Below are 14881 nucleotides of genomic sequence, written 5' to 3'. Positions count from 1 at the left end.
GGGTCACACAGAGGCCCCTCAGTCCCCCCTCCAAATCCCAGGGCCCCTGGCTGCAAGTGCTCTCCAGCGCCTCACTGTTCACACAGCCTCCCTCTGTCTGTCCATCCATCCCTCCTTTGGCCACCAGCCTCAGGTCTGGACTCCCCCTTCCCCTAGAAAGTCAAAATTGCTTCCCTTGGTTCCCCGCAGGCCTGTGGGGTGGAGGGAGGCGGGTCCCCTCCCCACAGCAGCACCCTCAGCCCTGATGCTCCACCCTTCGGGAGCCCCTGGCCCTGGAACCAAACCCGGAGGTTCAGTGCAGGGGCAGGGAGCAGGGGGAGGCAGTCCAGTAGGACCCCCATGCATCCCATAATCAGTCCTCCTACACCAGGTCCCTGGCCTGTTCAGAGAACCCTGCTCAAGGACAGCCTGGTCCCAAGCAGCCAGAGGCCATACCTGCAAACCACACAGCTATCAGGCGGATGGGGGTCTGGGGGCTCTTGAAGAGAACTATGCACTGCTTCAGAAACCAGGGGGCTTTGTTTGTCTCCTGCTGCAGCTATGAGAAGAGGTGGTAGGTGGCAGCAAGGGCAAGTTGCCAGGCCTCCCGCCTTTCCAGCCATCTTGACGCTAAACTCCAATGATCTTCTGAGTATTAAAAAAAAATCTTTCACTAACCTTTTACGTCTCCACCCCTTGTGCTCTGGCACCTGCCATCTTCTTCCCCCATGAAGCCTTCCTGGATTGCCCAGGCCACTGGCATCCCCATGTGTACAAAGCCCAATACCACCATACGGGCTTGATCCACAGCCCTGCTTCACCCCGGCCTTACCTGGCTCTGCTCTCTTGGTCCCTTCTCTCTGTCCAAGCATTACCCTGCCTACTCCTAGGTGGGGGTGCCCACCCTCAACACACGGGCACGATGGCCACTTGGCTGCTGGCTTACCAGGGCTCTGAGGATGGTAAACACATCGTGGTTGACAAAGACTGCTTTGAGCCTAGACCAGCCCAGGATGGTGGCTGTCTTGTAGAGGCTGTACTGGCAGATCTGGGGAGACAAGAGGCTCCAAATGAGGGACACAGGGAGGGGGGCTGACCGTCTCTGAGGTCAGAGTCTAACAGGTTTCTTCAGTGTCATGCGGAGTGAGCCCCCAGTTTACCTGCTAGGCCTTGACCTCTCACAACACCTGGGACCAACCTTGGCCCCTCGGCCTGGCCACTCACCTGGCGCACCTCCATGTTCTCGTCCTTCATGTGCAGCACCAGGAGGACTATCAAGTTGAGGATCTGGTGCCTCAGGGGGAAGATGAGGACATTCCTCTTGGTCTTGGTTAGGAGACTTGCATAGATCTGGAAGGCCTTCAAGCGCAGAGGCTGCGACTCCTGTGTGGAAAGGACACTTCTTCCCCAGTGTCCCAGGCTATGAGGATGAGAAGCCCTCTGGGAAAGCCCCGCCCACGCCCTCATCACCCAGCCCCCAGGGGAGACTTCACCGCCTCAAAGAAGGTGGACAGCATGAAGGCCAGCTGAGTGAGGAAGGAAGAGGAGTACTGCCACTTGAGGTCCTGCAGGAGGCGCTGCAGCGTCAGGAAGGTCTCCATCACAATGTCAGGGTTGGAGGAGTAACAGCAGTTGAGCACGTGGGGCTGCAGGATGCCCAGCCGTCTCAGCTGTGGAGTGGAGCGAGTCCCGAAACCATTCCCGCTGGCCGCTCCCACCGCCGGCCAGTCCCTCACAGGCTCTTGCATGCCTGACCTGGGACCGGCCAGCCAGTGGGTGGTAGATTGAGGGTCATCTTCTTCTACCAGCAGCCATCCTGTCACAGGAGAGCACTCGGGCAGGTGCTTTTTGTCCCTCGCAAGGAGACATTCTAGAGGAGGCCCCACTTCCACTACATCCTGTTCCCCTTCCCTGCCTTCCTTGTCCCTGATGATGATTCCAATCTCCAGGGACCTGTAGGAAACATCTGGGTTCCTGGGATTGGCTGGGTTAATCTCTCAAGTGGCCCACAGAACAACTCCCCCAAGGAGTTAAATACAACTCCTATAAGGAGTTAAGTATGAATGGCTCCACCCCCATCCTGTCCCTGGGGACTATAAGGATTTGCTTTCAATTCCAAGAGTATGTTCCACTCCATCTACAACTGCACCTAACATCTCCTGAGAGCATGGCCTTGGCCCCTGCCCCACTTACCAAGTTCTTGTGCTTTGCGAAGGTCTCCGTCACCTGCAGCAGGACTTTCACTGTGGCGAGCTCCTCGCTCTTGAACCAGCTTGCCAGAATATGGGTGGCAATGTCATCCACATTGGAACTCACATCCGGGCAGTGGAGCAGCTGCAAGAAGCCAAGAAAGACTGAAAGGTGGGCAAAGAGAACACAACTTAGAATCTAGATTTCTTCTTATTAGATTTGGAAGTATTATTAGAAAGGCCAAAGCTTAGTTAAAAGGCCAATTAATAGCCAAGTGCCAGTGGCTCACTGCTGAAATTCTGGCTACACAGGAGGCTGAGATTTGAGGATTGTGGTTCAAAACTAGCTCAGGCAGGAAAGTCTATGAGATTCTAATCTGCAATTAAACCACCCAAAAGTCAGAAATGGAGCTGTGGCTCAAAGGATAGAATGGCAGCCTTGAGCAAAAGAGCAAAAAGATATCACTCAGGCCCTGAGTTCAAGCCCGAGTACTGGTACAAAAAAAAAAATCCAGGCCTTGGTTGTGGTGGTAGCCATGCACAGATGATCAGAAATGTGTGTTGATTCATTTAGGAAAAGCTTATCAAGGAGGTGGAACAGGGAATTGAAAAACAGGGAATTTTCATGAGTATCTAGGCGCACGTGTGAGTATCTAGGCGCACGTGCACGCGTGTGCGTGTGTGTGTGTGTGTGTGTGTGTGTGTGTGTGTGTGTGTGTGTTGGTCCTAGGGCTTAAACTCAGGGCCTGAGTGCTGTCCCTATACGCTTTTGCTCAAAGCTAACACTCTACCACTTGAGCCACAGCTCCATTTCTGGTTTTCTGGAGGTAACTTAGAGATATGAGTCTCAAGGACTTTCCTGTCCAGGCTGGTTTCCAACTGTGATTCTCAGATCTCAGCCTCCTGAGTAGCTAGGATTAAGGTGTGAGCCATCAGCACCCAGCAACATAACAGTTTTATAACCTCTTACATTTTCCCCCCATATTTTCTAAATCTTCTACACATTGTGTTTCCTGGAAAATGACTGAATTCTACTGAGTTACTCAGGGATGATGATCAAAGATTAGTTTTCAAAGGTCAATCAGGGCTGAAGTGGCTGAAAGGCAGAGCTGTGTTGCTCCAGAAAGTCTGTCAGGGTGAAACTGCCTTGAAAGTCAAGAAAGAACCAGCTGGGCGCCGGTGGCTCACGCCTGTCATCCTAGCTACTCAGGAGGCTGAGATCTGAGGATCGTGGTTCAAAGCCAGCCTGGGCAGCAAAGTCTGTGAGATCCTTATCTCCAATGAACCACCAGAAAACTGGAAGTGGCGCTGTGGCTCAAGTGGTAGAGCACTCGCCTTGAGCTGAAGAGCTGAGGGACAGCACCCAGGCCAGAGTTCAAGCCCCATGACCAAAAAAAAAAAAAAAAAACAAAGAGAAAGAAAGAAAGGAAGAAAGAAAAAAGCAATGCCTCTAACTGAAGGAAACAGAATGATGTGCCATCAGAATGTCCCCTAGACCTTCAGTGAGGCCAGGACATGACCAGGCCACCACTGTCCCCAGTGGTCCTCCCTGGAGGATGCCTCCCAGAGGACCATCCTCATTGCCCTCTCCTCCCACCCCGCCCCAGGCACCTCTGCCAGCAGCACCAAGGCTGTCACGTGACTGGTACAGTCCAGGTCCTGGAGGGTCCTGATGAGGAGGCTGAAGATGGGGCGGTTGTGCCAGCAGTTCTTGACCACCAGGGATCTGTAGACACATGGAGCTCAGGATGAGGCCCAGGCTACAGGACTGGACCAAGAACACAGACGGTTCTCCAGCCAGAGACTTCACAGTCACAGCCCACCTGGCCAGCAGAGTGACTCCTTCGTAGTGGGTTTCAGGATCTATAAGCCGCTCCCAACCTCCAAGCTCCTGGATGTAAACCACGTGGTCCCCGTACCCTGAACTGCTTATCAAGGTCTTCAGGGTGTCTGTGGAAAAACTGGGGAAGGAACAAGAGGCAGGTGGGAAGTCAGCCTCTCCCTGTTTTCCTCATCCTCCTGGCCTCCTGTGAACCATGAACTGCAACCTGTTAGGACAGCCCTTACCCCAAAAACTACATCTGCCAGAGAAGAGCGTCGAGACCCTATGGAGTCTTCAGGTAAGATCTGGGGGCAGGCGGGGGAGGGGGAAAGGGGATGGAATTCAGGCCTGTGGGCCCAGAAGTCTTTTGATTTCACTTTGGTCCTGACTGTCTGCATCAGCCTAGTAAGCCAGGTTTTTAAGTCTGTTCTGAAGAATCCAGTGCACCCCGTGATGACTTGTGAGTGACATGGTAGGGGCGGGGTGTGTGTGAAAAAGTGGGCTGTGTCCAGGAGGCAGCACATGACCAGTGCTGGCCAAGGCCCAGTGTACCTGATGGGGTTCACCCACTTCGTTTCGTAGGGTTGATCTTCCATTGCTTCGGCCCTCCCTTCGAACACAAGAAAGGAGATCCGGAACAGCAGTGCTAGGAAGAGGGACGAGAAGAAAGTCTGCACCTCCAGGCGCCGGCTGGGCTCCAGCAGCAGCTCGTGGACGGCCCTGGTGGCCTGGAGGAGGAGAGAGAGGATGCCATCACCTCCCTGTCACCAGGAAGCCCCTTCGTGCAGGCGATCTTGAGTATGGGTTTGGCTTGCTCAGTGACCCCCATAGCGCTCATCGCTCATAAGGCGTTTTCTGGGTGAGACCCAGAACACAGCCCTCGGCCCAACCCCAAGACTCTGCCATTAAAATGTGCCATCCAACAGCCACAGCCAAAAGGTAAAGGTCCTCAGAGCTCAAGACAGCCAAGCACAAGGGGTCACCTTGCCAGCCCCCAGCCCCTCTGCCAGCCCTCGTACAATGAGCGGGGAGAGCTCTGGCCTGCGGCCCGACTCCTCTTCCACAGGTGGCTTCAGCCTCTGCAGCAGATGCTCCAGGATCAGCTCGTAGTCTTTGGGGAAGGATGCTAGGATTTCCCAAGGCTGGCGCACTCCTCTGCAGAGCCAGAACAGCCAGGTTAGACCAGAGATGCACACACTACTGGTGCCATAATGCTTTGGGGAGGGGCTCTGGCTCCTTCGCCCAAGCCTCCAGTAGTACAGCGCCCGGCTTGCTTCCTCCTAGCTCATCATCTCTCTTCATGGTCCTCTGTCCTTTCCTCCCATTCACCTTCACATCACAGCAGCCCTCCCCTCTTTGCTAACTTGTGTATAGATAAATCAGAAGATTTTCCCCTGGCCTGCAAGCCTGAATTAAGAAAACATCTGAGACCAAAGCTTATTAACCACACTTAAGTGCACCTGCTCAAGTCCTTGCTCAAGTCCCAGCCCTGGAGTTCTGTCCAAGCTTTCCTTACCAACCTATGCACACACACACACACACACATACACACAAGCACACACACACACACACAAGCACACAAGCACAAGCCCCACAGAGGACCACCACACAGGCCAAGTCTGAAGATTTTCTAGCCTCAACCCCTGGCAGATCTCACCATATCTAGTCCTGGCAACACCATACACAACTGCTCATGCATTCCTACAAAATAGCATAACAAAATTTGAAGCAATTCTGTTTAATATCCTCTAAAAGTCATGGCCATGTCTGTGTGTGTGTGTGTGTGTGTGTGTGTGTGTGTGTGTGTGTATGCATGTGTGTGTGCACATGCGTGTGCCCAGTCCTGGGGCTTGAATTTAGGTCCTGGGTACTGCTCTCTACCACTTGAGCCACAGCTCTACTTCTAGCCTTTTTTGCTGGTTAACTGGAGATAAGAGTCCCATGGACTTTCCTGCCCAAGCTGGCTTTGAACTATAATCCTTAAATGTCAACCTCCTGAGTAGCTAGGATTACAGGAGTGAGGTGCCAGTACTCACCTAAAGTAACTTTTAAAAAATTAACAAAAAGAAACTATAGTAGTATAGCCACACAATGTAATATCAGGAAGCCTTAAAATTATACTTACAAAAGGGTTTTAACATGGGAAATGCCATACAATGTTAAATTAAAAAAAAAACATACAAATTGGCAGACTATAGTCTTGACTATGTATTTTGTAACACTACTGTTAAGAGGTGGGAAAAGGGCTGGGAAGGTGGCTCAGTGGTAGAGCGCTTGCCTTGCATGCCTGAGGCCCTGGGTTCGATTCCTCAGCACCACATAAGCAAAAAGAAAAAAGCCGGAAGTGGCACTGTGGCTCAAGTGGTAGAGCGCTAGCCTTGAGCTGAAGAGCTGAGGGACAGCGCCCAGGCCCAGAGTTCAGGCCCCATGACCGGACCCAAAAAAACAAACAAACAAATAAACTTAATATGCTTTCCAATTATTTTTCTGCAATAAGTCATGCTACTCTTAAAATCACTGCTCTCCAAGTAAGTAACAAATTATTAAAAATTAAATAGATGGGGGCTGGGAAAGTGGCTCAGTGGTAGAGTGCTTGCCTTGAATGCATGAGATTCTGGGTTTGATTCCTCAGCACCACATAAGCAGAAAAATCCGGAAGTGGCTCAAGTGGTAGAACGCTAGCCTTGAGCTGAAGAACTGAGGGACAATGCCCAGGCCCAGGGTTCAGCCCCATGACCAACCAAAAAAAAAAAGAAAGAAATTAAATACATGCTAGATGCTGGTGGCTTATGCCTGTAATCTGAGCTCCTCTGCTACTTAGGAAACACAGGTCCTGAGGAACATAGTTCAAAGCTAGCCTGGGCAGAAAAGTTCATGAAATTACATCTCTAACATAATCAGCAAAATAAAAACCAGGGATGGAGGTATGGCTCAAGCGGTAGAACACCAGCCAAGCAAGCAAGCCAAGCAAGTGCAAGCTCCAAGTTTAAACCCCAATACCACCTCCTCCAAACAAACTGAATCCATTTTCAGAATAAGCAAGTCAAAGGGCCATTGGGGTTCAAGGCCTGCAGCTGGCAGTTCCTTACTTTTGTGACTGATCTTCTATCTTAATCAGCGTCAAGATGACTTCATCAGTGTAGGACTGGGCGAACATGTGAAAGATCTTCTTTATGGCATTCAGGGATGTGGTCTCTGTGATGTTGCTCATGTGGTAGTAAATATACTGGATGATCTCTGGCACCTGAAACGAGAAAGAGAAAGGCTCTTTCAGACTTTTTGAGGCCAGCTCCTCAGACACCCACTTGATCAATGGGGCTGCCCACGATGCTTGCAGAACTCCGACCCACTGCGCTCTGTCCTGGTCAGACACTCCCACGGCACTTAGGTCCCCACACTTTCAGAGGGGCAAATAGAAAACAATACAGTGGCTTATGCCTGCAACCTTAGCTACTTGGAAGGCTAAGACTGGGGAACTGAGGTTTAGGGGAACCCTAGACAAAAAGACCCCCATCTCAACAGAAATAAAAGTAGTAGCATGCATCTGTCATCCCAGCGATGGTGGGAAATATAAATAGGAAGGCTGTGGTCCAGAAATCAAGACTATGTCAAAAAAATAACTAGAGTGCAAAGGGTTGGAGGAGAGGCTTGTGTGGTAGACTGCCTGCCTAGAAGTGAAAGGCCCTAAGTGAAACCCAAGTGCTGTCAAAACTCTCCCAGTCAGACCTGAGTACTGCCCACACTCCCCCAAACAAGAGCAAGAAATAAAGCACATTCACGGGGGAATGACTGGACTGTGTCTGGACACCACATCATGAGCGACTTGGAGGAAGGACACAGTCCTTGCTGTTTACTGGTGTATGGACCAGAGACAGCCTCATGGACCTCGTGGCTCCTAATGTCACATTTCCTGGATTTGAATTTCACCTCTCAGTGAACTCACTGTGTGACCTCTGAAAAGGGTTCATGTGTATGTGTGTGCGCGCATGTATGTATGTGTGTGTGTGTGTGTGTGTGTGTGTGTGTGTGTGTGTGTGTGTGTGTCCATATTGGGGCTTGAACTCAGGGCCCAGACACTCTCTCTTAGTTCTTTTGCTCAAAGATGGCACTCTACTACACCCTCCACATCTGGCATTTTACTGGTTAATTGAGACAAGACTTTCTCTGATTTGTCTAATGTGATCCTCAGATCTCAGGCTCCTGAGTAGTTAGCGGTACAGGTATGAGCCACTTGTGTCCAGCTTATATAATTTTTGTTAGTTCAAAATACATTATTTTGTAAGTGATTCACAAGTAAAATGAGCGGTGGGTTCAAATAATGAGGTCCTCCATGTTGCTTCTGGCAGAGTTTGGCTGCCTATGGGCCAGAGATGGCTTCAGGAGGGATCCCAAGCCTCAGGTAAGAAGTGGAGTTTGGGGCCTCGAGGACCCCTTCAACTCTAAGAGCCTGTCACCAGCTGTCTGCTTGAGTCAGAGCGTCATCAGCTGCATGGCTTGCAGGCCACTGCGGTGCAAAAGGTCAGATCTGGAATGCAGCAGCACCTACGCAGAGACGCCACGAGCACATGGGGCAGTGAATGCGCCCATCGGTCCCCAGGATCTTTTACAATGATTTCATGAAGAGAACAGGTGAGACATTGTGCTGTCTTAATTGTCCTGAGGGCCAATTCCACCTCTGATAGATAGAGTATCTGTGCATTATTTTACTAGGTCAGTGACTTCATAAGTGTACACACACATAAACACAGATACACAGCTTTTAACTTTATGACAATCGCAAAGCAATACATGTTCAGTAGAAGCCATTCCTGAAAGTGTGAATTTTCTTATGTCCTTTTTAAAACGAATCCTTGGGTGTTGGCTGAGAGCAGAAGGCCCAGTCACAATGGACCACAGGGGAAACTCTGAGACTTTACAGTGTAGTGCTGCTAAGTGGGGGGACTGGGTCTACTAAATGCCTTTTTCATGTCTGGCATTTCCGCTTCACAACGGATGTGTTGGGACATGACGCCATTATGAGTAGAGAAGCATTTGTCTATGCCTATTTCTATTTCTTCTGCTTCTGTTATATGTCTCATTTCTGTTTCTGTATTTTTACCTTCACATCCACCTCTGTCGTCCATTGTGCCTTTGCCTCCTGAAGGTATTACGTGCCTAACTTATGTGCACGTCCTGGGAGCTGACAGGATGTCAGGAATCTCTCCTGGTCCTGGGAGCTCACGGCAATCTGCTAGAACTGGGACTCGGTTCTTCCCTTCCTGCTACAGATGGAGGCTGGATGACCGCCCCATCCTCACCTCACCCTCGCCATGAAAACGCCTCTGCATGATTGCAGAAGCTCATCACTTCGCCTTTTTCCTCTGCATGAAAACGCTGGAATGCCTTAAGCTCAGACAGGTAAGAAATAAAACAGAATTAGACTTAACAATGACAAGCTAAGAGACAAGCTAAGACAGGCACCGGTGGCTCACGCCTGTAATCCTAGCTACTCAGGAGGCTGAGATTGCAGAGCAAAGCCAGCTCGGGCAGGAAAGTCCACGAGACTCTTATCTCCAACTAACTACCAGGAAACAAGAAGTGGCTCTGTGACTCAAGTGGTAGAGTGCTCACCTTGAACAGAAAAGTTCAGGGACAGCGCCCAGGCCCTAAGTTCAAGACCCACAACTGAAAGGAAAAAAAAAATCCAGAAGAATCTTGAGCAGACTTTGGAGGAGCCCCGGGAGACTACCTTTCCGATTTCTGGGATCGTGTGTTTCAGGAGGACCTTAAACACTTTGGAGGCCGCCCGGGTGTCCTGGATGTCGGTACTTGCCATGGCTTCTATGGCCACGATGATCACATCAGCTCTCTCCAAAGGGGTCAAGTACTTCCTGAAGAACTGAAGAAGAGAAGAGCTGTCATGCCAGGGTCAGCATGCCACCCTGGGACTCAGGCCCTGGTCAGCCCCTGCCTGTTCTGAAGTCCCCAGGAGGGATCTGTGGGGTACAGAGGACAGTGGCAAAGGTGTTTCTATTTTCAACTCGTTGTGCCAGTAGACGAGTCCGTTGGCAATGAGTTCAGGTATCTAGGGAGTTTACATCCTTCCAAAGCAAGGAGAACTGCCATCTTGGACAGCAGATGTCCCTGTGTCCTATGTGAGGCTTGCGCACTCAATGACACAGGTGACCACTTGGTGCCTGGTTGTGTTGCTGAGAGCTGGGAAGGACTGTGAGCAAGATGCCTGGCACAAAGGCCGGCAACTCAGTCCACTACTGGACCCTGCAGGGAGACCTGGGCCAGGTGGGAAAGGAGAATGGAGGCAAGCTAAGACAGGACAGTTACAGCAGGTACCAAGTCACCCAAGGCCTGGGGTGCCACGAGGCAGTTAAGACTTGAGAATAAAGACAATGGCGACTCGGTGCCCTGGAGAGGGGAGGGGGCATCAAAATGAGGTTTGTACTTTATTTTTTATGCCATTTCTGGTGCTTGAACTCAAGGCCTGGGCGCTGTCCCTGAGCTTTTTTTTTTTTTTTTTTGCTCCAGGCTAGCACTCTACCACTTGAGCCACAACTCTACTTCTGGCTCTTTGGTTGTTAATTAGAAATAAGAGTCACACAGAGTTTTCTGCCCAGGCTGGCTTTGAATCATGATCCTCAGATCTCAGCCTCCTGAGTAGCTAGCTAGGACTATAGGAGTGCAATACCAGAGCCCAACTCAGTAGTTTAGAAATAGTTTTTTGTCATGTCGAAGATGGTGTGACAGGAGCATGGATGGAAACAGGACTATCTGTGGGCGAGAAGCCATAGCAAGCTCCCATACTAGCAAGGGATGATGGTGGACTGAATCACAATAGCCAGGATGGGCTGTGCAGGGCAGACTTAGGAGGCAGAGTGGACAGACATGGTATTCAACTAGATGTCAGGAGGGGAGGGAGAGGAAAGGTCAAAGGCTGACTCCTAGCAAGAGTGGTTTTGGCAGCCTGAGCCTGGGACACCATACTTAACGTATCCTATACACCATTGCTAAATGGATATGCTTAGAGGTAGGCCATGGCTAAAAGTGCAAAGGCACGATCTGCAAGTGAAGAATACAGTTGACTACACTTCTTTCCAAAAGTCTCAGGACCTCAAACTTCAATCAAGTACAACCCACTGTGTGAGGCCTTGAATCTGGGGGATTACAACCCTAGAGGCCCCCACACAAACTCTGCAATTTCTCCTCTCCCATGCCCTCCCGGTTCCCTGGCGCAGGGCGCACAGCGGCAGGAGGGTTACCAGTGCAAGGTCCTGCATGCTGAAGAGCCACTGTCTGCGGAAATGTTTCTGTAAGTCCTTCAGGATCTCTTCTATCTTCCCTTTTACACCTCCAATCCAAAAATGGCAATTAAGGGGCAAGGCCTTAGCAGGGATGAGGAATACACACTACCCTGGTTCATCACCAAGCCTCAGAGAGACCCAAAGAGTCAAATGGATGAAATAACATTAGCCCACCAAAATGGAGAGTTAACTAGAACTAACCAGCATCCTGTACCATGTCCAAATGTAGCCTAACCCCATCACCATATCCCTATTGAACCTCTACAAGCCAGCCTCAGAAACTTCCTTTGGGAGGTATTTGCAAATTCTCCCTGGCCCCCTTGTGGATGTAGTTGAATGGATATTTGGTTTTCCCAGAATGGAGAGGGACTAGATCAAGGATCAGATTTGTTCCCTAAGAAAGGATGCTCCTGTCTCCTAGGCCTAGCAATAAGGATGGGACAGCTGATTAGTACTGTTGATCCTGTTGGTGGCTGTAAGGTTTTGATTTTGGGGGTTGTTACTGTTGTTTCTGCCAGTACTGGGCACTGTCCCTTAGCATTTTGGCTCAAAGCCAGCAGTTAATTGGACTTCCCGTCCAGGCTGCTTCGAAGTATAACCCCCAGATCTCAGTCTGCTGAATAGTTACGATTATAGGTGCAAGCCACCAGCACCCAGTTTGCAAATTCTCTCCCCACCCCCGACTCCACCCAAGAATCTCTTGGTTCAGCAATGGGTTTGGGAACTCATCCGGTAATTCCCCAACCTACTTGTAATTGATCATTGGTCTTCCCAGTTCTGGGCTTCTTGGCAGATTTGCTCCTATGCCCACACCAGAGGGCATGGTCCTTTGGGATGTGTCTGACACAATGTGGCATCTAATGCACACAGTACTCACTTGCTCCTGCTATTCAGTGAAGGGGGCGCTCAGGTTTGAACACTTACTTCTCTGAAGCACAAGGATTTTGAACAAGTAATGCAAGGCCTCTGATGCCTCCATGCTGACCTCATGGTTCGAGTGCACGCTGAGGAGACCCAAGATGCCCATCAATTTCCCAGTCATGGAGAAAAGCGACATGTGCTGCCAAGGAGAGGAAGGAAATGGTGACTTCACCAGCCTGAAAGAACTTTCTCCCTACTCCTCCCTCCACCAATCTCTCCTCTCCTCCACATTACGAAATCATTTGCCTCCTCTCCCTAGCTTCACATTCCTTCTTGCCCCCAAGAAAGTCTTAATAAGTACCCAGGACCGGGGGCGGCCAGAGCCCTGAGACAAAGCAGCCATTGGGCAGTTGGACCCCTAGTCTAGACTAGGACCTCCAAGGCTGAGAGGTATGTGCTAATTGGAAGTCATTAGACATAGGACAAACCAAATGGAGGAATTAAGCCTCTTGTCCCAAAGGAATAGCAAAAACACGACAAGAGATGCTCTAGTCCCTCGCCCTCTGGCAGCCTGCAGATCCTCTTTCTCCCCAGGGCCCAGGTTCAGAGAAGCAGGGCTCTGTGGGGCCAGCCTCACCCCTTCCCCGAGTACTTACCAACAGTTCAGAAAAATTGCAGATGAACCTCAACAAGCGGGACATGGTGCCCAAGGCCCGGTTCTGCTCGTATTTTTTTTCTGACAGGGTTACCCAAGGCAGGATGATCTGGATGAGAAGAAAGATGCCCATCAGCACTCTGTGTGGCATGACCCTGCCTGCCTTCCCTTGACTCTGCATCTCTGACCACCGAGAACATAAACAGGAAGGACACTGGTAAGCTTGGTGAAGCTAGGGCGGGTTGAAGAGTCTGAGTTGAAGGATGGGTTTAAAGACAGAGCTGCACCTTTGAGGTAGAATTGCAAAGCAGAAGGCAAGGAGGATAGGAGGAGGTGGAAAATGGCCTTCTCTTGATGGCCTGCTTATACCAACCCATCTGCTCTGCCAGAGGCAGGGGTGAAGTGCCACAGGCAGGCAATCTGGCCACCGTAGGTAGATAACAACTTGCTCTATCTTCCTGACAAGACTGGGAGACAGTCCCCTTAGGTGGGAGGGCCAGAGTCCTGCTTGATATAAACTGTTGAAAAGTGTCCCAATCACACCACAGCCATACAACAGCAATGAGGCCTTTCTCCTCACCATGAGGACATGCATGTGTGAAAGAAAGAAAGTGAAGGAAAGGAAAGGAAAGAGAGAGAGAGAGGAGGGAGGAAAGGAAGGAAGATAGAAAGGGAGGGAAGGAGATAGAGAGAAAAGGAGGGAGGGAGGGGGAAAAGGAAGGGAAAGGAAGGAAATAAATCTCCACCCATATCTGACATCCAATACTAAGATTAATTCAGAGTTGATCATTTTCACTTAAAACCTAAAATTACAAGCTTATTGAGGAAAACATGAGAAAATACTTGAGACCTTCAGTAAAGCAAATGTGTATTAGATAAGACCGCATAATTACAACCATAAAGGAAAATAATCCTAATTTGCACTTCATCAAAGTGATTATTGCTGTTCTTCAAAAGACACATCTAAATGAATTCAAAGGCAAGCAGCAAAATGGCTTATAAAGAACTTTTGAAACTCAAAAAAATAAAGTAAAAAGAGACTAGAAGGCTGAGAATGTGGCTTAGTAGCAGAGTACTTGCCTAGCATGCATGAAGCCCTGGGTTCTATTCCTCAGTACCACATAAACAGAAAAGGCTGGATGAGGTGCTGTGGCTCAAGTGTTTGTGTGCTATTCTTGAGCAAAAGAAGCTCAGGAACAGTGCGCCCAGGCCCTGAGTTCAAGCACCAGGACTGACTGGCAAAAAAAAAAAAAAGTCTTAAGGACTTTCCCTGCCTGTGGGTACTTCAAACTATGAAAATCTCAGCCTCCTGAGTAGTAAGGATTACAGACATGAGCCACCAGGGCCCAGAACATGCAATGTTTCATGCAAAATTATATTGCCCTAATTGATGACTAGCCTATCCACAAAAGTTGGTTTCAAGGGACTCTTGGCTTTTCCCCCAATTTGCTCCTCCTCGGGGGATGGCAATTGTCATACTAAGAATATTTGAAAAAAAGATAAAGATAATTAAAGAAGGGGTAGCATTGATTAAGATGCATTGTACTTATAACCTGAAATATGGAAGTATAATCTATTTGTACAGCTACTATTAATAAAATAAAAAATAAGTTTTCTTGGGCTGGGAAGGTGGCTCAGTGGTAGAGCGCTTGCCTTGCATGCTCGAGGCCCTGGATTCGATTCCTCAGCACCACATAAGCAAAAAGAAAAAACCCCAAAGTGGCGCTGTGGCTCAAGTGGTAGAGTGCTAGCCTTGAGCTGAAGAGCTGAGGGACAGTGCCCAAGCCCAGAGTTCAGGCCCCATGACCAGACCCAAAAAAAACAAAAAGTTTTCTGCAATTATTAGAGCTTCCTGGAGGTACTCCAAGGAATAGAAATGTAGGCTGGCAGGGTGCTGTTGACTCACACCTGTAAGCCTAACTATTCAGGAGTCTGAGATCTGAGGATCATAATTTGAAGCCAGCCTGGGCAGATAAACCTGAGAGAGGGGGGCTGGGAAGGTGGCTCAGTGGTAGAGTGCTTGCCTTGCATGCATGAGGCCCTGGGTTCGATTCCTCAGCACCACATAAGCAAAAAGAAA

The 14881-nt window shown here is 49.7% G+C and overlaps 1 protein-coding gene across 1 annotated transcript in view; it reads right to left on the bottom strand.

The window, feature by feature from the left end:
• The window catches only part of LOC105986410 (maestro heat-like repeat-containing protein family member 7), a 29935-nt gene that overhangs the window by 9109 nt on the left and 5945 nt on the right, over positions 1-14881 (bottom strand). The window contains exons 8-22 of the mRNA XM_013017304.1: positions 12803-12910; positions 12210-12345; positions 11244-11332; positions 9977-10054; positions 9719-9868; positions 7080-7234; positions 5010-5145; positions 4543-4718; positions 3992-4129; positions 3780-3894; positions 2173-2313; positions 1473-1649; positions 1204-1362; positions 926-1027; positions 436-538 (exon numbers count right to left, since the gene is read on the bottom strand). Coding sequence (XP_012872758.1) covers positions 436-538; positions 926-1027; positions 1204-1362; positions 1473-1649; positions 2173-2313; positions 3780-3894; positions 3992-4129; positions 4543-4718; positions 5010-5145; positions 7080-7234; positions 9719-9868; positions 9977-10054; positions 11244-11332; positions 12210-12345; positions 12803-12910 — 1963 coding nt within the window. The remainder of the gene's footprint in view (positions 1-435; positions 539-925; positions 1028-1203; positions 1363-1472; positions 1650-2172; positions 2314-3779; positions 3895-3991; positions 4130-4542; positions 4719-5009; positions 5146-7079; positions 7235-9718; positions 9869-9976; positions 10055-11243; positions 11333-12209; positions 12346-12802; positions 12911-14881) is intronic.

The sequence above is a fragment of the Dipodomys ordii genome, unplaced genomic scaffold (assembly GCF_000151885.1).
Source record: "Dipodomys ordii isolate 6190 unplaced genomic scaffold, Dord_2.0 Scaffold35, whole genome shotgun sequence".
NCBI lineage: Eukaryota > Metazoa > Chordata > Mammalia > Rodentia > Heteromyidae > Dipodomys > Dipodomys ordii.
The sequence above is the reverse complement of the archived record's forward strand: the minus strand, read 5'-3'. Positions and strand labels throughout refer to the sequence as shown.